This window comes from Mus caroli, chromosome 9, assembly GCF_900094665.2.
Source record: "Mus caroli chromosome 9, CAROLI_EIJ_v1.1, whole genome shotgun sequence".
Classification (NCBI taxonomy): domain Eukaryota; kingdom Metazoa; phylum Chordata; class Mammalia; order Rodentia; family Muridae; genus Mus; species Mus caroli.
The window spans coordinates 39913298-39937829 of record NC_034578.1 but is presented as its reverse complement, the minus strand read 5'-3'; the positions used below and the strand labels follow the sequence as shown (position 1 = coordinate 39937829).

The following is a 24532-nucleotide window of genomic DNA, read 5'->3' as shown; positions in this document are numbered from 1 at the left end:
ACTTTGGGTTTTCTTTATTGTGTCTATTTCCCTTTTTAGGTCTAGTATGGTTTTGTTCATTTCCATCACCTGTTTGGATGTGCTTTCCTGTTTTTATTTAAGGACTTCTACCTGTTTGGTTGTGTTTTCTTTAAGGACTTGTAACTCTTTAGCAGTGTTCTCCTGTATTTCTTTCAGTGAGTTATTAAAGAGGACATTATTCTGATGTCCTCTACCATCATCATGAGATATGCTTTTAAATCCAGGTCTAGGTTTTCGGGTGTGTTGGTGTGCCCAGGACTGGGTGAGGTGGGAGTGCTGTTTTCTGGTGATGGTGAGTGGTCTTTGTTTCTGTTAGTAAGATTCTTATGTTTGCCTTTCGCCATCTGGTAATCTCTGGAGTTAGTTGTTATAGTTGTCTCTCATTAGGGCTTGTTCCTCCCATGATTCTGTTAGCCTCTATCAGCAAACCTGGGAGACTAGCTCTCTCCTGAGTTTCAGTGGTCTGAACACTCTCTGCAGGTAAGCTCTCCTCTTGCAGGGAAGGTGCACAGATATCTGGTATTTGGACCTCCCTCCTGGCAGAAGATGAAGGCCTGAAACAGGGCCTGTCCCAGAAGCTGTTAGCTTCTGTAGTCCACACTCTCACCTGCGTAGACTAGACTCAGAGGGATCCGGGAACCAAGATGGCTTCCCCAGGTGCTCCGGCAAAGCCCTCCCGGGCGGGGAGGACACCTGTCTTCTGGCAGGGAAGGTGCCGGATGTCGATAGCCCGAAACGGGGTCTGCCTCAAAAGCTGTCCTTTAGGCACCTTGGGGGTGTCCTCCGACTCCTTGTCCAGGTGACCCGGTGCTGGCTCTGACTGGAAGGGACTTGTGACCCTGGTCAGGCCGGGTTTTCAGCTTCCCTAATGCTGTCTCAGGTCCTGCATGATTGGAATGGAACAAAAGTTGTGTTCCACTCACCGTTGGTCCTAAGATCACGTGGAGAGTCCTCTCAGGACCTTGGGGGTGTCCGCCGACTCTGCGCCCAAGGTGACCCAGCGCTGACCAGAAGGGTCTGTTAGGTGCTTCTTAAGTATTTGCTATTTGGGGTGAAATACACTGTTACTGTAAGCACAATTTAAACTTGCCTTTCTTAGTGCTCTAATTTGTGGAATGTGAAGGTTTATTCATTGCTTTTTAATATTTTAAAGACCAGAGACACAGATGCCTTTTATTTTATTTAATTAAAACAACATTTATTCTTGTTTAGTTTTTATTCGTTGAAAATTCCATGCATGTATATGAATGAATTTTCTGAATATCCCCTCACTTCCCTGTTTAATTTTTTTATTTTTATTTTTATTTATTTTTTGGTTTTTTTGAGACAGTGTTTCTCTGTGTAGCCCTGGCTGTCCTGGAACTCACTTTGTAGACCAGGCTGACCTCAAACTCAGAAATCCACCTGGCTCTGCCTCCCAAGTGCTGGGATTAAAGGCATGTGACACTCTGCCCAGCTAATTTTTTCTTAAAAAATGATTTATTTTTATTTTATGTGCATTAGTGTTTTGCTTGCATGTATGTCTGTGGGAGGGTGCCAATTTAATTGGAATTGGATTAGAGACAGTGGTGACCTGCCATGTGGGTGCTGGAAATTGAACCAAGGTCCTTTGAGCTTGGTCCTCAAGTGCTTTTAACCATGAGCCATTTCTCTATCCCCTAGTTTAATTTTTGAGGACAGAGTCTTGCTATATATAGCCAGGGCTGGTACTGAACTTTCGACAATCTTGTATCCTCAGCCTCTTGATTGATGGGATTTTAGGTGTTTGTCACCATGCCTGACTTGAGTGTTCTTTTAAACATAAATCAGATTATGATTAAAACTTTCTAGTTGTCTTACATTATGAATACATTTCTTATATTATTGGTTTCTGTCTATTGTTGACAACATCTCAGTATTACTCTCTGGGCCATTCTCTGCACTCAGGCTACAGTGGACATGGTCGTTTTCAAATACACTAAGTTGCTTATTCTTGCAGACAGACCTTTGTCTTAGTTATTTTTGTTATCCACAACTGCTTCTGTGGCCCCAGATCACCTCATGGCTTTCACTCTTAACCTTACTGTATTAAGTCATGCACCTTCAGGTCTTTGAATAAACAGAATAACTCCATTCAGTCACAAACTAGTGGGTGAGGAAGAGGTGTGTTGGGAAGAGAAGTGCCATACATCTTCTCTAGAGGAAGGAAGTTTTTTTCATGTGCACCTCCTGTAGACTTTATTTTGTTTCTCTTTTCATCACTTCTGTTTATGCAGTCGGCTCACTCACCAGAGAGTGGCAGTGCCATTAGGCCAAAAGGTTGTTGCTATAGCTGGATCTGCAGCCCTTTGTCACTGGCCTTTGAGGATCCTAGTAAACTACTGGATAAGCTTCAAGCTCTTTCTAAGGAAGACTAAGATGTCCAGAGTCAAGAAACACTTATATCCTCTGTTCTCAAAAAAATGTATTAAATGAATAAATTCATATAGAAAAGGTATTTAAAATTGTTAAGTGTGTTCTCATAACTATGCTGGTTAATTAGGCTGTAAAATCAAATATATGAAATAATCTTTCAAATAATTTAAAGTATGGGAAGAGATGAGTTAACAGAATATAAAATTATTTTAAGTTAGTAAATTTGTTTAAGTACTCCAGTAAAAGGAGGAGACAGTTGGAAACAACTGAGAAACCCAATAGGATGATGATTAAACTTAAATTTACCCCAAATCAGCAATCTCCAAAAAAACCAAACCAAACCAAGTCAAGCCAAACCAAACCAAAACCAGTTAAAGGAATGTGGTAGTATATACCTGTAATTTCAACATTGTGGAGGCTGAGGTAGGTGGGTCATGAATTTCAGATCAACATGGGCTACTGAGTAAAACCCCATCTTTAAAAAAGTTGACTGAACAAAACACCCATGGAAGGAGTTACAGAGACACAGTTTGGAGCTGAGACGAAAGGATGAACCATCTAGAGACTGCCATATCCGGGGATCCATCCCATAATCAGCCTCCAAACGCTGACACCATTGCATACACTAGCAAGACTTTGCTGAAAGGACCCAGATATAGTTGTCTCTTGTGAGACTATGCTGGAGCCTAGTAAACACAGAAGTGGATGCTCACAGTCAGCTATTGGATGGATCACAGGGCCCCCAATGGAGGAGCTAGAGAAAGTACCCAAGGAGCTGGGAGGAGGGGATCTGCAACCCTATAGGTGGAACAACAATATGAACTACCCAGTACCCCTCAGAGCTCGTGTCTCTAGCTGCATATGTATCAGAAGATGGCCTAGTCGGCCATCAGTGGAAAGAGAGGCCCATTGGTATTGCAAACTTTATCTGCCTCAGTACAGGGGAACGCCAGGGCCAAGAAGTGGGAGTGGGTGGGTGGGGGAGTGGATGGGGGAGCGGGTGGGGGACTCTTGGGATAGCATTGGAAATGTAAATGAAATAAATACCTTATTAAAACCCCAAAACCCCCCAAAAACCCAAAAACAAAACAAAAATACAAATACAAAAACAAACAAACAAAAAAGACTAGCTCAGTGGTACAGTGCTTGCTCAACAGGTTTGAGACCCAGTGTTCAGTCTCTAAAGTCATAAAGTAGTTAAGGCAGAAGTCACAGATTACATGAAAGATCAAAGCCCAACTGTGTGCTGCCTTTAAGAAACACATCTTACACTAGACATGGTTTGAAGTAAAAGGACAAAAAGAGGCACAGCATGCCAACAATAATAAAAATAGAGCCAAAATGATGCAATACATTATAAAGTAGTGAGCATGGAATATTACTACCGATAGAGCAGCCCCTCTCCCTCTGTGTTGAGGTTTGTTCCTGTGACACAAGTGTATACTATGTATATGAAAGCTAATGGTCAACCCACTGTGTCCTTCCTAAGGCGCCATCTACTTTGTCTTTTGAGACAGGCTCTCCTATTGGCCTGAAACTAGCCAAGTAGTCCAGGCTTACTCATTGTTGAGTCCCAGAAAACTGCCTTTTCCCACCTCCCTACTGTTGAGGTTACAAATGTGTGCTACCTTGGCTTTCTCACCCAGGTCCTCATGCTTTTGTGGCATGCAGTTTACTGAAGCATTAGCTTCCTACTGCTCTGCTCCTAATTTTTTTTTTAATCGAAATGAGATAGGGTCTTTTGTAGCCAGGGTTGGCCTTGAATTACCAAGATAGCTTTGGATTCCTGATCCTTCTGGGTGTCTTGAGATTACTGATGTGAGCTACCATGCTTCATTTAAGAAAACCATTTCATGATAAAAGAATCGATTTAAAAAGAAGCCCAGTTAAGTATGGCATGAAGTCTCAGTTCAGACAGGGTAATTATAGATAAACTGTCTCACAATTTAAAAATTAAGGCATACAGGGGTAGTGCACACCTTTAATCTCAGCACTTGGGATGAAGAGGCAGGCAGATCTCTGAATTTCAGGCCAGCCTGATCTACAGAAAAAAGCAACAAACAAACGAACAAACAAAACAAAAAATAAAAAATAAAATTAAAAAATTAAATTACGAAGAACAAAGCCATACTTCAGTCAGTGGTAGAAGCCTGCTTAGCTGGAAAAGGTTTGTGATGTTTTCAGGACTTATTAAAAACAAAAGCAAAGCTCCCCCATATCTAACCTTTTATGCATCAATAAAAGAACTTCAAAATTCATGAAAACTAAACAGTATATAAGGACAAACAGATCCACACTCATTGTCATGACAATGATTTCAGTATTCTTTTAATAATTGGTCAGAATAAGCCCAGTAAGGGTACAGAGTACTTAACACTATTTGCCAATTTGATCTACTTGTATTTTTTTGGCAACACTTCAGCTAAGAGCATAATACATACTTTCAGTCTTGTCCATGCATGTGGAGCATTTATGAAGATACACCATATTTCAGTGTCGAAGCACAGTAAAGTAAGTGGATGCAGGCTATATCGAGTATGCTGTCTGATTATAATCTATAAATGAATACAAGACCTCCAATCTCCAAATATTTGGAGATTAAGCAGCATAATTTTAAAATAACGCACAGGTCAAAGAAGACATGAAGAGGGAAATGAGAAGGTTTTTTGTTGTTTTTTTGGTTGAAGGAGAAAGTGAATACAACACATCAGAATTTGGAGGCTGACACTGACGCGTCACGGAGAACTGTATGGACATTAAAGATGCATTAGCAGAGAAGAGACTTCCAAAACCAGCAGCAGCAACTCCCATACTAAGAATCCAGTTAAAAAACAAACAAACAAACAAACAAAAACAACAACAACAAAACTAGACAAAGAAGAGTAAACCAAAGCCAAACTAAGCATAGAGGAAAAGTAATAATGATTGGAGCAGGGGTTCATGAAGGAGAAAACAGTTAAACAATGGAGTATTAACTCATAAGTTGGTTCTCTAGAGAAGATTACTAAAATGCTAAAGCTTTAGCTAGTTAGCTAGACTAGCCTCGAGGTGGATCAGGAGTAGAGATAAGTCAAGCATTACCAATAACTGGAATGGAAGGTGACATCACAACAAGCTGTACAGCTATGAGGACAGGAAGGACATTGGAAATATCTTGGTGCCAGCTTAAATGAGATGTGGTTTGGGGTTTTATAAATCGTAATTATGTAACATGCAAGCATGTAACAATTATACTACATAAAAAAGGCAGAAAACATCTATGTTTCATCTATATTTTTAATTCCCTGGTTTACGAGATTGACGTAGGAAATGTTCTTGAATTTTTTAGTGTGCTAAGGAGCCTAGAGTACCATGTAGTGCCAGAAACAAAGAAGTACTCAGAATACAGAGGGAGGGGCATGTCCCAGTAACATAAGTGCCAACCTGAAAGGGCTCTCAGTGGCTTAAGCTAGAGCAACGTGAACATGGAAATAAACATTGCAGTATTGGATTTTATCTCAGAGTATAAAGTAAACATACAGAGTCCACATTTGGTAGATGGGAGAACACAGAAACAGCTCTTCCAGAAAATTCCAGAGCATGTAGATTCCTCTTTGTTCGGAAAGTGGAGCTTAATGCCATTAACTCCTAGTAGGAGTTAGATTAAAAAAACTAGGCTTTAACATTTTCAGACATTATTATTGGTGTGTGTGTGTGTGTGTGTGTGTGTGTGTGTGTGAGAGAGAGAGAGAGAGAGAGAGAGAGAGAGAGAGAGAGAGAGAGAGGAGGGTCCTGTGTGGAGGTCAGAGGACTAGTTTGTAGAATTGGCTCTCCTTCAACTTTAATGTGGATTCTTGGAGTCAGACTCAAGCTGTCAGGCTTTTGCTTCAAGTTCTGAGCCACCTTACTGACCCAGGTTGGAGTTTTTAATCATTTTTATTTTATTTTAAACCCTGGCTATTCTGGAATTTGCTTTGTAGAGCAGGCTGGCCTCCAAACTCAGATATCTGCATGCCTCTGCCTCCCAAGAGCAGGGATTAAAGACATGTGCCCTACTACTAGGTTAGGATTTGTGTTTTTAAAGCATAAGGTATGGCAGGCTAAAAGCAGTAGCCTTACAGGAAGAAGCTTCGACGATATCACCTTAACATCATGACCAAAGCTAGCATAAACTGTTCATAGACATAACATGTTGGTAACCTGTACCTCTTACGAGGTACAGAATGGACATCATTCCCCTTTTATGATCTTCCACAAACACCCAGTACAGAGATGGGTAGCTGATTTCCGGTGGCAGTCCAAAGGCAATTCAGCAGAGGAAATCTTTTCTGCAGTGTGCTAGAAAAGTGGGCTATCCATATGTAAGCAGATGAACATTTGTTCATAATGTCTCCTGAAAACATTTATAAAAAACACTATATTTAAAAGTAAAACAAAGTTATCAATCAGAAAAAAAAATATAAAGAAAGCCTTTGTGACTTTGGGTTAGGTAAAGATTTCTTGGAAGTTAACAATGTATCTAAAGAGCCAGCTTCTAAATTGGGGCGTGTTCAGAGAAGCCGGGGCTTAGGAATTCCCTCTGTCTCTAAACACATGTTCAACCTATAACAAATAATGTAACAACTTGAGATGGAACAACTTCTTAAACTTTGTATCATTGCAAACCTTCACAGATTTCATAAGAAACATCATTTACTCTCCTGGTACACTGATAGGTAGTACAGTACACTTCGATCTCACAGTGTTCCGTGCTTGTTACATACAGCTCTTTGTTACTTACCAGTTTGTGTATCCTCTAACTTAGGACTGCTGTGGAACACTTTCTTGGTTTGTTTGTTTGTTTTACTTAAAGAAAGCAGGGAGTCTCTCACACCCATATCCAGTCACTTGGGCAGCAAAGTAATGCTATCTGGTCACTTGTCTTATAAGAGCTATTGTTAGAAAAGTTCTTGCTGCAGTCCACATCCACAAAGGTTAGACACAAATGGCTGCATAGGATTAATGCAACCAGAGGAGCCCACTTCCTTCCTTTTCTGTTCATTTAGTACTGCCTTTATCTCTAGTCTGAACTCCCATGTGGGTTCCTTCCTGTTAATGAGTTCGTCCTAAAACTTAAAGGGGGAGTTTAGGCTTAGAGCTAAGTATTTGTAATAGTGTTGTCCCTGGACTGAAAAACTATACCTAGCCTAAATAGTAACAAAAGAAACTGGCGAAATTAGTTAAGCAGCGTATTACAGAGTAGATATTTTGCAGTTCTAAGGAATTATGTGGGGTTCAGTCCCCAGTAATGAATTAAAAGAGCTCTCTTTTTGAGATTTTTATTTGGACGCTCTATCTGAAATAAAAGCTAAGCCATTCTGATGTACAGGGAGCTCAGAGTCCTCTCTCTACTCTTCATCCATGGTAGACCTCTAATGAGCCCCGAGGGTCTTACATAGCATAGGCTAAAGCCAGTGCTGTAATGAAATGTTTAATGGTGTAAAATATGTTAATGTCTTATTTGTTTGTTTGTTTAGAGAGAGAGTCTGCCAGTGGTTCCCAGGCTGGTCTTAAATTCCTTGGGTTCAACTGGTCCAAGTCAGCCTCCCAATTAGCTAGATTACAGTGGCATGTGCTGCCGACCCAGCTTGATGAAAGTTACAGGTGATATGTTTAGTTGCCTTACTTTTCATAAAAGAACTTTTGTACTATGTGTGAAGTCCATATATAGAGAAAAGGGAATGATTTCATGGTGTTAAAGAGTAGAAAGGCTTCGTTTCATAGGCGACTTTACATCTTGGGTAGGAGGCAGTCTCATTCCTCAGTGACTTGGGAGTAAGAGTCTCTTGATTGTTATTTGATATTAGTATGTAGTATAGTAATTTGTTTAGTTATGTTAGCTTACATAGTCTTATGTATAAAGTGTATTAGAATAAGCTTTTTTTTGGTAGCTAAGAAAGAGAAAATAGGTGTAGTGGTTTGTGCGTTTCCGATGCATCTTGTATGCTTCTGGTGTTTCGCTACAGAATCACCCTGCAGTTTTCGTGGTCAGAGAACTCACTGTAGGTCCGGGCTGGCCTTAGACAGCGTGAACCCTCTAACTCAGGCCCAGAGCGTTGAGATGAGAGGCATGAGACATGCCTGCTGAACTGAGTTTTGTCTGAAGCAGTTCACAGTTCTGGGGTGATGTGGGAGGAATATTAGAATTGTTAAAACATTTTTCCTTGCATGTTACTAATTTAGTGCTGTATAGAGCCATTATTACTGATGACAGTATATTTTAGTATATTTTGTATTTTTAAAGTCTCCTTTTCCTACTTTTAATTTCTCTGTTGAGAGTAAAACAAAACCATACACATCTGGGGAGATGGCTTGTGAGAATAGGACTGGAAGCCCAATTACCAGAATAAGATAAAAAGTCAGATAGGCATAGAGTCCCCTGTAATCCCTGATTTCCAAAGGCAGAGACAAAGGATCCCCTAACTAAGCTAGTCAACTAGACTAACTGAAACTGGGGAGAGACACCGGCTCAGTACATACAATGGTACGTGTGTCTGTGTGTCTGCCTGTCTGCCTGCCTGTCTGTCTCTGTCTCCATGTATATGGAGAAATTAAACAAATAGCTTTGTAGGAACAAGTATGAAACAGTATTATGATGCTAATTTTCTTATATTTCTCATAATGTAAGAAATTTCCATTTCCCATAAAATTAGAGGACCTCCCCACTGATCCTTTGAAAGTCGGAAACATTTACATTTCACAGAAACAACATGGTTTTGTGACTCTGACAGAATGCATTAACATTTGACACTAGATTCAAAAACAAACCTCTTAGTACAAAACCAACACTTTTTAAATACATTTTAATGAAAAATAGTTTTCTTAATAGAAAATAATAAAGTGCTTTCTATGGACTTGGGAAATATATTTGTAAAAGATGTAATTAAGCTGAAGAAATGGCTCATTTAGAGTGTTCTGAGTTCAGATCCTAGCAACTAAGTAAAAATACAGGTATGGCCAGCACACCTGTATCCCTGGCTAATAGGGTTAGGACTGAGAGTCATGGAGCAGGACACCCGATGTCCTCATCCGGAGCTCTGTGCACAGGCAGCCTCATACAGTGTACACCTGCCCTCATTTTAATTGTAATGATAATATCTGTTATATTCACATACCCTCTTAAATTTCATATATTTATACAAATATACTTAACCACCTAAGGTAAAACTAAAAGTGTATGTAGGCAAACGTCTTATCAACATCTTATTTCCTTTGTAATTAAAAAGTAAGTATAAACATGAAATCTGTACAATCTTTATTCCATTAGGGTTTCTCTTACAGCATTCTACCTACAGAAAGGGTTTATTTATCTGTAAGACATAGGTAGATTCACATTGCTCTAATTCCCGGAAATTGCAAACTTCTTTAGAGCATGTAGAAACTGAGCTTGTAATTTCCTGGCTCCTTGGGTACCTTTCCTGGGAGTTTTGGTCAAGTCTCTGTCTTTCTGAGCTTGTATAGGGATGGTGGAGTTATCTGGCTGGGTATTCAGGTGGTAAGTGCAAGCTGAGTACAGGGCCAGATGAATGGGGATCTTTCAGTGCTCTGTGATTTGAAAGGGATTCTAGATGAACTGCTCTTCTGTCTCCTAAGATGGCAGAAGTAAAGGTTCTTCCCTTCCCTGTGATCCTTTTGGTACTTAGAGCAGATAAGGTAAACCCATTGTCTTAGGGTTTCTGTTGCTTTTGTGAAGCATCATGACCATAAACAACTTGGAGAGGAAAGGGTTTATTTTAGCTTAGAGTTCCACATCATAGTAGTCCATCACTGGCAATGGGCAGGGCAGGAACTCAAACAGGGCGTGAAGGCAGCTGTGCAGAGGCCATGCTGGAGTGCTGTGGACTGGCTTGCCCTCAGGGTTTGCTCAACCTGGTTTCTTAAAGAACACAGGACCATCTGCCTTGTTTGCTTTAAATAGAATTTGGTAATTAGAAAAACTGTGATTTTAGAAGTTGTTAGTTTCTTGGAGCTGGAGAGATGGATCCGTTTAAGAATGCTGGCTGCTCTTCCAGAGGACCTGGGCTCAATTCCCAGCACCCACATGGCAGCTCACCGTTGTCAGTAACTCCAGGTCCATCCAGTGGATCTAACACATTTACACAGACACACTTGTAGCCAAACACCAGTGCACATAAAATGAAAATGAATGATTTAAAAAGAACATGTGAGTTTCTCTCTGTACTGTGTGGCTGTAAGGAAGCAGATGTGAGGTCACCCTGTGGTTGCCTTTGCTCTAATGCTCCTTGCTTCATTTCTGTCTCCTCCCATTGTCCCCATTTTCTTGTAAGAGAAAACAGTCCAGGAATTGTAACAGTCATACTGCTGGAAAGTTCTAGAATTCTTCGCCAGAGTCCCCTGCATGCTACAGATGCTGACAGTAAGCATTGCTTGGGGTGCCTGCGGTTGATAGGTGAAAACAAAGGGTATATTTTGCTCTGTTTTCTTCTGGGGTTGTGTAGTTCAGAGAACCAAAGGGTTTCCTTTGGTTGATAGATTATTGCAGGCATTGTCCTTAGCAGGCAGTCCTTTCAGAGTCCATCTCTGCTAGTTTATATTCATTGATAAGGAAAAAGCCGATTCCAGTCCCTCTTCTTCCCACAAAAGGATTATCAGGTGACATAGGGACATTTTTTCTGGGCTGTCTTTTGGCATTACCTGTTTTCTAGAAGTGCATCTTCTTGTTCCAGACCCCTTCCCGCTTACCACTGTCTTATGTTATCCTACCATCCCTTATCATGGAGGCTTATAGATGCTTTGGCCTTTTCTGTTTCAGTTTGATTTAAATACGAGTTAAAGTGACTTTGTAATTAAACTTGACTATGAGGGTTTATTTGGCAATCAGATGGCCTCTATGGTGACTGGATTTCAGTTCTCCGTGTAGCATTTCTTTCTCACCAGGAAGCCGTTCTGGTAAGGGTGGTAGTGTGGGCCTTTTATCCCAGCACCATGGAGGCCAAAGCAGAGGATTATAGGCTTCAGGATAGCCTGGTTTTATAAGGAGACCCTTGTCTCAGCTCCCCCCATCCCCAAATAAACACAAAACAGAAAACTCAGATCCACTCCTTCTACTCTCTTTGCTTAAGACAGGGTCTTAACTCTGTAGCCCAGGCTGGCCCAGGTCTTGTTTTGTGGTCCACACTAACCTTGTACTTGGAAACTTCCTGCCTCTTCCTCCCAAACTGAAGGAGGGCTTGTGTCACCGTGATCAGCTACAATACTTAAAAAAGGACAACCGGGGAACAACACCAGGGAACCCCAGAAGAACAAAGCAAAGCAAACGCACACACACTTTGTTTTCTACTTGAGGAGCATATTTCTAGTAGCTGGTAATACTCTGAAGGTATTGTTTTTTCAGAGTTTCTGTTATGAAAGCTAAAAATAAATGAGAATGAGCTTTAAAGAGCAGAGCAAGACCTCTGGCCCCATTGTTGTCTTGCTTTGGGAAAGTTAGCATAAGACTGTAATGCCTTTTGGTTTAGCATAGTCAGTAGCTGTAAAAACAGAGTCTGTACAAGTTAAATTAATATGAATATCTGTTTTTGTTTTCCCTTTGTTACAGGTTTCCCCTCAAAAAACCTATAAGGTAAGTTGTTCAGTTGCTTTCATACGGAACTTGGAGTTAAGCTTTAATTAGAAGCATTCTTTTGAAATTATGGGGATTTTTGTGGTTTTTGAGAGTGTGGATTTAAGTAGTACAAACTTTTATAATGCTTCACAGATTTCAAATACAACAGGTGTTGCATATTTTTTTCTGGAACACAGCCTTGTTTTGATAATATTTTCAGTGTTTTTAATGTAAGCATTTAAAAAGTTTATTCAAATTGACACTTTAAGGTCACTCCCTATGAAGAAATTTAATTTTAAAATCTGGCTGTTTTGAATTGTGGGTTGCTTGGGGAGGTGCAGATGGATTGTCAGTTTGGGTTGTGTTGTCACATGACTGCCTGCTGTCACCTTTAAATGAACTTTGTGCCGATTTAGTCTTAGTTATTTTAAGACAATAAGGGAAAAAGGTATAGAAAGTATTTAGGTTTTTGTGCTTCTGTCTGTCACACACAGTTTGAGAGTCCCTAATACTCCTGTCTTTTTTTGGGGGGAGGGGGGGTTTTGAGACAGGGTTTCTCTGTAGCCCTGGCTGTCCTGGAACTCACTTTGTAGACCAGGCTGTCCTCGAACTCAGAAATCCACCTGCCTCTGCCTCTCAAGTGCTGGGATTAAAGGCGTGCGCCGCCACGCCCAGCTTCCTGTCTTAATATATTTTCATCTCTCTCCTTAATTATCATAACTATTATTTAAAATGCTGAGATCCCATTCCCAGTAACCCTAATTTTCAGTTAGCTGGAAGTGCATGTATCATAGCATCTTCTTTTTCAGTCGTCCAACCATCATCTGGTGCTTACAGTTGGTTAAATCATAGTAAAAAAACAATAATTCTGGTATTATTTTGGGGCCCAGAGGTGGCTGGCTAAGGCTTCAACCCTAGGAAGGCAAGCCTTGCCTGTGTAGGTTTGCTTTTATAACTTGTTTTTACATGTTTTATTTCTGTAGTGATTTCAGTTTGACTGTGGTGTATGTAATGTCAGGGAGTGTGTTGAATTCTTTGGGGCACTGTTTTCTTGTTGTTAGATGGAACTTTAAATTATAGGCAGTTGTTTTAAGGATAAAATTAGCCTTAATATTAGTAAATTTTACTACTTGAGGCCCTTTTATAACCAAGAACATAGACTGTATAGTATGTATGGCATAAGTTGAATTTTACAACTCTTTGAAAAAAATACAGGCTTATGCTATGGAAGAGAAACTTGTTTCCTTTTTTTGTTTTTGTTTTTGTCCCTTTGGTTCCTGGAGAGATGGCTCAGTGGTTAAGAGTGCTTGCTGCTCTTGCAGAGGAGCAGTTTGTTCTCTATCATGCACAGTTAGGTAGCTCACAGTCTCCTGTACCACCAAGTGCAAGGGGCTTTATAACTGAAGGTTATAACAGCCTTCGTGGGTACCTGCACACATGAGTGCACACACGTCACTGTAAACAGGTTCCTTTGTGTAATTTTTATATGAGGTTTTGCTGTTATGCTTTTCTAATAGTAAATATTTGATTGTTTTAACTTAGGCATGGAAGTATTTTGAACCGAGAGTCACCAACAGATAAGAAACAGAAAGTCGAACGCAGTTCATCACATGATTTTGACCCCACAGGTAAAATTCTCTTGTTCTTTCAAAGAATGCTTTGCAGATAGTGAAGTTCAGAGTCATAGAAGTTCTGTGGATTGAGACACTCAGGCATGGCTATTCCTACCCTCTCATACTTTGCAGTTGTGTAGTAGTGCTGGAGTCAGCAGGAATGAGTGCATACTTAACACAGCATTATAGATGCCACAGTGAAGCCTCACTGTAGGACTTGTGATAGTCGGAGAAATAGAGATGTCCTGATTGGAGATAGAGGGTACACCGAGGTCTCAAAATCAAGACGAATTGTGACGAATTGTGGTGCAAATACTAGTGTGTCATTAAATGAAGGATATTGACCACTGGGAACTTCTGCATTCACTTAAAACTCAGCTGTGATTGTTGTGAAGTGACTGACTGCAGTGCAACTTAAAAAATTTATGCTAACTGCATTTGAATAAACAAACGAATGTAAATGCACTTTCATCTTCCCTGCCCTCCTTTCTTTCTTTCTTTCTTTCTTTCTTTCTTTCTTTCTTTCTTTCTTTCTTTCTTTCTTTCTTAAGAGTGGGGACAGGACAGAGTCTTCCTTTGTAACTCAGACTGGCCTCCTGCTGCAGCCTCTCAAGTGCTGGGATTGTAGGCCTGTGCTTAGCAGAGACCCTGCCTTTCTTCAAGTACTCAGGCTGATACAATGTATATCCTTTTTTTGTTGTTGTTTTATTTTATTTTATTTTATTTTTTTGAGACAGGGTTTCTCTGTGTAGCCCTGGCTGTCCTGGAACTCACTCTGTAGACCAGGCTGTCCTTGAACTCAGAAATCCCCCTGCCTCTGCCTCCCAAGTACTGGTATTAAAGGCGTATACCACCACTGCCCGGCACAATTTATATATTTTAAAAAAAGATTTTATTTAAGTAAGTACGCTATAGCTGTCTTTAGACACACCAGAAGAGGGTGTCAGATCTCATTACAAATGGTTGTGAGCCACCATATGGTTGCTGGGATTTGAACTCAGGACCTCTGGAAGAGCAGTCAGTGCTCTTAACCACTGAGCCATTTCATGAGCCCACAATTTGTGCACAGGATTGAATTCTGCTGCCCTTTCCTTTCCCCATGTAATCTCAGTGTTTGCTTTGTAGATAGTGCTTAATAGTTTTTATTAGATATTTACATATGTTCTTTGAGCAAGTATTATTTTGTTTAGTTATGTGTTCCTGTGACAAAAGATAAACAACACTCCAATTTGAGATAGATAATTATGCCTCTTAAAGACATTTTTACTTAGAAATGTAATTTTAAATATTTAATGGAATATTTTTTGTATGAATAATTGAAATATTTCATAGTTTTCTTAATTTTAAACAAGTATTGTAAGCATTTAAGAAGGGAAAACTAGGATGTAACAATGAAATATTTGCTTTGCATCTTGTGTCGTGGTAAAGAAATTAATAGTTAGTTTAGATGACTTTGGTGGTATGGGAGCCGTAACATGTCACAGGTCTCCATGGAGAGAGAACGCTGCACTTCTGATACCCAGGATCCAGGTCATGGGCCGGAGGCTTTTAGTTATTTCTATAGCTACTTATTGTCTATAATAATGGCCACCAGTTTCACTGCCATAGTCTCTTTAGTCTTGATAGATGTGTTCTGTCCACTTGCCTATGAAGTGCCATTTCCACAGAGACCGCACCCTTCTCAGGAAGCTGGGTGTAGCTCTCAGTGCTATTTCCATCACTACAGTTATCAGATGATACACGGTGTAGACCATTCACCTGTTGTTTTGTTTGTATTTTTAATTGCACTCTTTTCTTCCATAATCTGTAAATATGTCATTCATTACCTCTGCTGTTCATGACTGTTCTAAGTGTTGTCATCTGTGATGTTCATACTTCATGTTTGCACGATTTAACTTGATCATGACTCGTTCTTTTGTCCCCATGAAATTTCCCCCTTACATTGGTCTCCATATTTTCTATATCTCTCCTTTTCTCCCGCTCTTGTACAGATAGCTCCTCCAAGAAGACAAAGTCTAGTTCAGAGGAGAGTAGATCCGAGATCTATGGTAAGCTGATGTAGCTAATGCGGCCTTGCACCTCTGCAGCTTGCTTCATGCTATCTCATTGTGTTTTTGGTAACTGAAGCCTTTCTTGTCTGCTCTGCATGGCATGATCTCCTGCAGGGAAAGGGAGACTGGGGTCCCATGTGGCTGTGGTATGAAAGCTTAAGATGACTAGACACTAACACGGTAGGCTGAGAATAGGCTGCACCGCCCATTTCCTCCGTGTTTCTCTTAGCAAAGTGAGGTCAGGCTCCCTGAGTAGCAACGATGGGCTTTGAATTATTGGCTGCCTCTCTGGTCTCATCCTCAGGCTTTGAATTAAGTAGAACTTAAGCAGCTCGGTCATTTCCTATTCTTATAGGAAATGATATCATTTCTGCATGTTAGCAGTTCTTTGAAGTTTCTTGTTTTATCTTTTATTTATTAATTTTTGGTTGGTTTATCACCTGTAAAAGCCATTCTTATAAAATGTATCCCTAATTGCAAAATTTTTTAAGTATTTTATTTTGAGGCTTAAAACACTTGTGCCTTCTGGAAGTTTCACTGAGACTTACTCTTATTAGGAAAATTTCAAAATACCTTTAAAACTAATCTTCATAAACAGTTCGTTTAACCTGAATGATGAGCTGTTCTAGCACATGGTGAAAATGGAGTATTTCCAGACTCTCCTGGAATACGACAGACTTTATGACGTTCATAGAGCTTTTCCTTTTTATTTTTTTTCAAGCTTTTTGGAGCATGGTTTTACTATGCAGCTCCAGATTGTCCTGGACACATTGTGTAGTTCAGCTGACCTCAGACGTGCAGCATCCTCCTGCCTCTGCTTCCTGAGTGCTGGGATGGCTTGCTAGCTCACTAAGGCGAGTGAGGAGGGAGGTGAGGCACTGTCTGGAGCCAGACTAAAAGCTTCCACTGAAGACAGCCCGATGACGTCTTCTCTAACAGAGCAAGGTCCATCGGATGGAAGTTCACTCAAATAGGTCTGGTCTTCATATGAGGCCCTATATGAGGAGGAAAGTGTATGGAATGAATGGTCCATACCTCCTGAGAGCATTTGGAAATTGATGCCCGCTGAAAGGACTGAGTACCACAAAGCCTTAGTGCTTGGTTCTGGGCAGTTCTGCTTGCATTAGGCACATGCTCATGTGCTTCTCTCTGCTGTGTAGTCAAAAGGAGATGTTTGCCAGGCTTGTGACACCCTGAGTTTATACTTTTCTTTCCTCCAAAGTAGTGTTTAATAGGCTGTGTTTCTGTAAGTAAGGCGCTTCCTGTCTTTTTCTTTGCTGAGGAATGTGAACATTATCTGTGCATCTCCATCCTTCCTAGCAGCCATTTCAGTTCACCTTGTTCACCACTTTTCTAGATTTTGCTGTGCGTAGGAGCTTGTTCATGTTGGATAAGGATTAATGATCTAGGAATTTGACAGAAAATATTTTTCTTAGAACAGGGAGCTTTATACTAGCTTGGTAGCCACAGAAGCATCTAAGTGTGCTCAGGGAGCAGGCCTGCTTCTCAGTGTATCTGTCCCGTGAGGACCCTTGAAACACCTTTTTTGGTTGGTTGCTGTTGGAGGACTTGAACTAGGAGTTCCCAGTAAGCCCTCTGTAGAGGGCTGAGTTAAGTATGACAGCTACTGTGCCTCTCTCATTGCGAATGTGCGTGTGGAAAGCACTTTAGACTGCAGTCAGCTTAGGTGAAGAGTATGCTCTGGGGAGCCAAGGGACGTTTGGAGATGGTACCTGACTGAGTAGAGTCCTAGCAACCAGGGACTGCTGCTCGGCAAGGGTTTATCATCCGCCCATTCGGCCTGTGGACAGAGGACATTCTCTTCTCTTGATAAAGTTCTTCAGTTGAGTGCACAGTACAGACGTCGTTCAGATAATCTCACTTGTTTTGCCATTCTTAGAGTTGCTTTGAGGGTTAGACTGACTGTGGTTGTTTGAAGAGGAAAGCGAGAGGGTTGCTTCCCTGCACAAGTTGTTGGCGTAGCCTGGGCAACGTTCTATTTGTCCCCTGTGCATTATGGGCATATCTGCTGAACTGTAGCTTTAGTGTGCTCGGTTTTCTGTTGCAATATGGTTTTGGAGACAGGTACACATCTATATCCGTTCCTATCTGGCCTTGAGTTCCTGATCTCGGCCTCTACCTCGTGAGTGTGGGGCTTGCAAGTACACCCCATCATGCCCGGGGTTGTTATTGTGAGGCAGAGTCTTGGTATGTGACGCTGGCTGGCTTTGAATTCAGTTTGTAGTCTAGGATGTCCTTAAACTCAACACAGCTCTTCTGTGTCAACTTCCTGAGTGCTGGGATGACATATCATATCTCTAATCCTGTAGTGAAGAACTGTTACTGTAGGGTATGAGGGAATCTGTAAGAATAAGCCATGTACCTTAAAAGCCATCGTAGACCACATGTGCTGCCATAGCAAATGCCTGGACCTGTGTGGCTAGAGGACAGAAGCATTATTTTCTGAGGGTTCTAGAAGCTGGATGTCTGGTACATTCAGGGGAGACTGGTGAGGTTGCAGATGGCTACCTTCTTCCTCTCCTTCACCTAGACTTTCTTGGGGTCGGGGGAGAAGGAGGAAGGGGGGAAAGGGGAGGGAGGGAAGGAGGGAGGGAGGGAGGGGGAGTGGGAGAGAGAGAGAGAGAGAGAGAGAGAGAGAGAGAGAGAGAGAGAGACTGACTTCTATTTTTGTCATGAGAGTCTCACCCTCATCATCTCTTCTAACTAACTACCTTCAGACGCCTGCCTCCAGATAGCGTCACGTTAGGAGTTAGGGCAACATCGTACAGATTTTGAGGGGATATGAACATTTAGACCATACTAGAGGCAAACTGTTAACATCAGTATCCCTTCTCTGAAATCCTTGAGACCAGATGTGTTTTGGGTTTTAAAATACTAGAATGGGGGCTGGAGAAATGGCTCAGCGGTTAAGACCACCGACTGCTCTTCCAAAGGTCCTGAGTTCAAATCCCAGCAACCACATGGTGGCTCACAACCATCTGTAATGAAATCTGATGCCCTCTTCTGGAGTGTCTGAAGCTACAGTGTGTACTTACATATAATAAATAAATCTTTAAAAAAATACTAGAATATATACAATGGACTGTAGGGAGTCCTGGCATAAACTTTGCTTATGTTTCATACATAGTATATGTACTAGATATATGTAGTCTGAGAGTGTAGTGTTTTAAATAACGTCGGCTGGTTTGACTAAGGCTTACCATATGCAGTTAGTGTGAAGCTTTCCATCGTGACATCATGCAGGCATTCCACATGTTTCAGATTTTGGAGTATTTTAGAGTTGGACTTTCTGGATTAGGAATGGCTGTCCTGTACTTAGATATGGTTTATGTATCTCAGAGAGTAATTTTGAAATTTCATGTGCTTCTCTCATTCGAGTTTGTCACATCTTTTAAAAGGAGAGCTGTTGGTTTGACTCTTGCTCCCACCAGCTTCCTGTCCTCTGTGTCCTCCAGCTTTGTGAAGAACATTGTGCATGAACTGTCCATGTTCTCATAACTCTTTTCTCTTCTTACTTTTAAGTCTGGCTTCTGAACTCACAGTCTTAAGGTGACCCCAGACATCCTGCTTGAGAGCCTGTTGCCGGCTGTGTACACTTCCTGAACCACTCAGGCAGTGCTGATGGCTTTTCATCTGATTTTTTTCCTCCTGGCTTTTGGGCTGCCTGTTTATTTGATTGTCAGTTCACTTTAACCCTACAGGTTTCCAGGTTTCTATGTGTGTGCATGTGTGTTTGTGTCCATTATGCTGTGTGTGTGCATGTGTGTTTATGTCTTTGCGCTTGTATGTGTCTGTGTGTGTACGCGCTCATGCTCCTGTGTGTGCACATGTGGATGTTGGGTGTTGTCTTTGCTTGGTTTTTGGTCTCAATGAACCTGGAGCTCACCGACTCAGCCTTATGGGCCGTCCTGACTTCCCCTGCACTGGGGTCACTGATATGCACCATAGTGCTGGGTGCAGATTGACGTTGGTGCTAGGGATCAGAGGCAGGGCCTCATGTTTGCATTGCAAGCACTTTATCAAACAAGCTCTCTTGACAGCCTATTTTTGTTTTTTGAGAAATAGTCTTTCTATGTAGCTCAGGCTGGCCTAGAATATATAGTTTTCCTGTCTCTGAGTCTAGTGCTGGGAAAATAAGCAAGCATCAATAAGCTTGCTTCTCCCTCCCTCGCTCCCTGCCTCCCTCCCTCCCTGCCTCCTTCCCTCCCCCTCCTTCTCTCCCTCCCTCCCTGCCTCCTTCACTCCCTCCCTCCCTGTCTCCCTCACTCCCTCCCCTCCCTCTCTCCCTGCCTTCTTCCCTCCCCCTCCTTCTCACCCTGCCTCCCTCCTTCCCTCCCTCACTACCCCCCTCCCTCTGTCCATTTTCTTACAGAGGGGCTTGTGTAGGCTGCCTTTGAACTCTCAGGGTACCTAAGGATGATGCTCCATTCCTAGCCCTTTTCGCTGTGTTTCCATTCTCCCTTTTGTGGCTCCAGCCCTGCTTTCTTCTTTAGTGCTCACCACATCATTACACTATTTTAATAGACTCATAGCTTTGTCTTTTTATTTTTTTAAATTTTGTTTTGTTTTGTTTCAAGACAGGGTTTCTCTGTGTATCTCTGGCTGTCCTGAAACTCACTCTGTAGACTAGGCTGTCCTTGAACTCAGATCTGCCTGCCTCTGCCTCCCAAGTGCTGGGATTACAGGGATCTCCCAACACATCCAGTCATAGAGTCATAACTTTGTATCACTTTAGTTTTATGTTGATTCACCTCCTTTTCTCTATTCTCCTATAGTCTGTTTTGATTTGTCAGATTAATATTACTAAAATAATGGATGTGCTTATTCACTTGCTAGCAAAGCACAAGTAGTTACGGAAATATACTGTGCTTTATTTGTAGTTTGTCATCCTGCCCGTCTTCTGCCCTCCTCAGGGTACCAGGCTCTCTCCCTACTCACTTCATGTTGCCTTGGGTGCTTAAGTTTTCCTTCTGCATTTTCAGTTTTGTCTGTCTTCTAAGACCCAGTTCAGGCACTGAGACATCATGTTAATACAAGGAGTACGTTCTAGATAGCTGCTGTCCCTCATGCCTTAGGAAGACGTGTTATTCTTTATCTGCAAGACGAGTAGATTAAGAACTATTAACAGAACAATAACTATGTGAAGGAAAATTTTGATTAATTAGTTACATTTAGCCATTCTGCATTATTTGTGTACTTCAGAACCATAGACAAAAAATAACACACAGTTTTGTCAATTAAAAAGTACTCCTTCGGGCTGGTGAGATGACTCAGTGGTTAAGAGCACTGACTGCTCTTCGGAAGGTCCTGAGTTCAAATCCCAGCAACCACATGGTGGCTCACAACCATCCGTAACGAGATATGACTCCCTCTTCTGGTGTGTCTGAAGACAGCTACAGTGTACTTACATATAATAAATAAATAAAAATCTTAAAAAAAAAAAAGTACTCCTTCACATTGCTTTTTTGGGTTGCCCAGCTGAGGTTGTTGTTTCTGAACTTTGGCATCTGGCTCTGTGTGCTTGCAAACCCCATGATGCCATGCTCTCTGGAAGTGAGTTTTGAATGAATGATTGTTGAAATCAAGATGATGTATTTTAGTAGAGAGAATTGATGGAATAAAATCTTGACTCATCTTAATTGGCTCTTCCCTTCCAAAAGACGATAGAGAAGAAAATGGAACTTAGAAACGGGATTCGATCCTGGTGGGCATCTAAAAGAATGAAGTCAGTGTCCGTGGAGCTTGAGGTTCCAATGCTGGCAGCCTTGTGCTTTTAGAGTGCAGAGCTTCTTAATCAAAGGATTATCTCAGGTCTTACTCATAAAACACGCGTGTCTGGCAGCAGTTTAAAACTGAGCTGCTTTTATTAGGTTGCACATGGTTCTCTCCACACCCTTCCCTGCAGCTAATTCTTAAGAGGTGAGACTTAGAGAAGTTTGGTCATGCAATAAAATAAAAGGTGAAGAAAGACTAATAATGTATGCTTTTAAAAGCAAATGGAGTATAGAAGGCTTAGCATATTGCCTTACACATTTAACACTTCATTTTCTTTAAATTTACTATCTGGCTCTGTAGGTATAGTCCTTTTCAGGAATAAATTTATAGTAAAACTCGAGAAACCCTTCTCAACAGTTTTCAGGCCTCTTACTGCTACTTCTTTTTCCCTGAAGAGCATTACTTTTTTTCATCTTTCAAAATGCTCTCACTGGTAGTCACGTGTTGAGGGAGACGGTGTCCTAGGTGGGCATGGCAGTGTGCTCTGGCAGTCCCAGCACAGGGGGGCCACAGACAGTGAGGACACGGCTGTCTTCCTGGGCCACCCGGCAAGTCAGAACATGATAGACAGAAAATAGCACACGGTTTTGTCTTAAATTAAGCAAGCAAACAAAAAGCCCGCCCTCCCTCCCTCCCTCCCTCCCTGGGGCTCTCTCTTCCTTTCTTCCTTTCTTTGTATCTGCATCATTATGTTGGAAACCCATGTTCTTTGTTATTGTGACAGAATGCAACTTAGTAAAGGAATATATACACACACACACATACATACACACACACACACACACACACACACACACACACACACACACTCTTCATTGGGAGAATAAGCCTCATACCAGCTGATCAGCTTTGAGAGGAAGTTTTAGGACAGGAAATGAGAAAAACTTGGTGAGTAGAGGTCTTACTTAGTTAGGGACAGATAGGGAACTAAATTGTTATAGTTGAAATTTTGCCAGGCATATCATTCATTAATATGTCCTTAAGTTGTTTTTCTACTGTGAATATTCTTCAGGGCTATGATTTTTCTTACTAAAAATGGTATTTAAATTTCCTCTGTGGAAAATAAATTCAGACTTAATTTTTTTTTTATTACTTGTTTTTTCCTAAGATTTGTCTTTATTTTGTTTGTGTCTGTGTGATTGTATATACACATAAGTGACGGTGCTCACAGGGGCCAGAAGAGAGTATTGGACTCCTTGAAAATGTAATTATGCAGGGCAGTGGTGGCACATGCCTTTAATCCCAGCACTTGGGAGGCAGAGAAAGGTGGATTTCTGAGTTCAAGGCCAGCCTGGTCTACAGAGTGAGTTCCAGGATAGCCAGGGCTACACAGAGAGACCCGGTCTCGAAAAACAAAAACAAAAACAAAAAAAAAAAGAAAGAAAGAGTAATTATGTGCGGTTGTGATAGAGGTGCTGGGACTCAAACTCTGCTCTTTGTGATTGAACAACAAGGATGCTTTACCTCTAAGCCATTTCTTCAGCCCCATAGCAAATTAAAAATGTGTGTGTGTGTGTGTGTGTGTGTGTGTAGCCACAGTATGGGTGTGATGGTTGGTCAGAGAATAGCTCCTAGGAGCTAGTTCTTCTGCCAGGTGGGTTCCAGGGATTGAATTCAAATTGTCAGTCTTGACGTAAGCAATTTTATCTGCTGAGCCTTCCTTTTGACCCTATTTTTATTTTTATTTATTTTTTTTGTTTTTTGTTTTGTTTGTTTGTTTTGAAGACAAGATCTCCTCACTTTGTAACTCAAGCTGGCCTTGAACTTGCAATCCTTCTGTCTAGTCCCTTGAATTCTAGCATTATCTGGTATACCAGATGCCCAACTTAAATTCAGATAAGAAAAATAATCTAAATTTATTTTAAAGATAGATGTTCTCATTAAAAAAAAGAAAACACATCTAGATTTATTTAGTGCCATGGTCACCTGTTGTATGCAGACATAATGGAAAGGAGTACAAAGATAGTAGGAGAGTGTGCTTGCTTTCCAGCCATCTGCAGGCTAGGACAGAAAGAAGCATTGCAGCACTTTTTGATAAGTATATATAGAGAGATTTATACTTACCAGCTGTCCAATCCAAATGGATTGCTATGGGGAAAGAGGAAACAAAACAACCCTTTATATAATAATGGAGAACAAGGGGAGAGAGAGACAGTGCTATGCTGGCTTTAATCAAGGGCTGCAATCAGGGTTACGCTTTAGTACTTTTTCCCTTGTTGAACAACTGCCTGTCCTCATAGAAAATGCTAGGCTATAGCTCTTAACCTAGGAGAGAGCGACCTTATGAACTCACCCAGAGTTTGTATGATAGTCGCTTAGAAACTTCATAGTAAGATTTAACAGCAGAACAAAGGATGAACTGTATGTGGTAGAAACTAGAAGACTTCAAGTGATGAGTGCTAGAGTTGGTGGTTGGGGCTTTTGTTTGTTTTAATTTATAATTGTTGTTCAGACAATATCTCATGTATTCCTCACTGGCCTCAGATTCATTCTGTAGCTGGGCCTGGGTTGACACTCCTGATCTTCCTGTTCCCTGTGCCTCTCTAGTGCCAGGTTTATAGGCCTTTATCATCACACATGACCGAAAATACCTGTTTTGGAGTCAGGACTCTGTTTTTATTTTGCACCCTCTAACTAGTGTGTGACCCCCCTGGTACCTTGTCATATACCTGCATTGTTTTCGTCTTATTTCAGTGTCCTTCCTGCTGAGTCTGAGCTCTTGAGCACAGCAGCTCCTGGTACTTCTGTGTCTTTCGCAGGCACCTATGTGGCAGTGCTTCATAATAGTAGACAGATCTCAGGAAAACTGCTGCTACAGGTGGGGGTGGGGGGTCTTAGTTACCGTTCTATTGTTGTGAGAAGATGCCATGACCAAGGCAACTCAGTGCAGGGCTATTCATGGTGGGAGCGTGGCAGCCAGGAGGCAGCAGTATCTGAGAGCTCTCAACTTTACCTTCAACCCTGAAGGGGGTGGGACAGAGAGACAGAAAGACACAGAGAGAGAGAGAGAGAGAGAGAGAGAGAGAGAGAGAGAGAGAGAGAGAGAGGAAGGGAGAGGGACACACACAGACACA

The 24532-nt window shown here is 41.3% G+C and overlaps 1 protein-coding gene across 5 annotated transcripts in view; it reads left to right on the top strand.

Annotated features, from left to right (window-relative positions):
* Positions 1 to 24532, top strand: part of Arhgef12 (Rho guanine nucleotide exchange factor 12) — a 142068-nt gene that overhangs the window by 50193 nt on the left and 67343 nt on the right. For 3 of the 5 annotated variants that reach the window (XM_029481425.1, XM_021171560.2, XM_029481423.1), the window contains exons 2-4: positions 11993 to 12016; positions 13541 to 13626; positions 15603 to 15659. In XM_029481425.1, coding sequence (XP_029337285.1) covers positions 11993 to 12016; positions 13541 to 13626; positions 15603 to 15659 — 167 coding nt within the window. The remainder of the gene's footprint in view (positions 1 to 11992; positions 12017 to 13540; positions 13627 to 15602; positions 15660 to 24532) is intronic. The other 2 variants (XM_021171561.2, XM_029481424.1) reach the window with 1 other exon arrangement.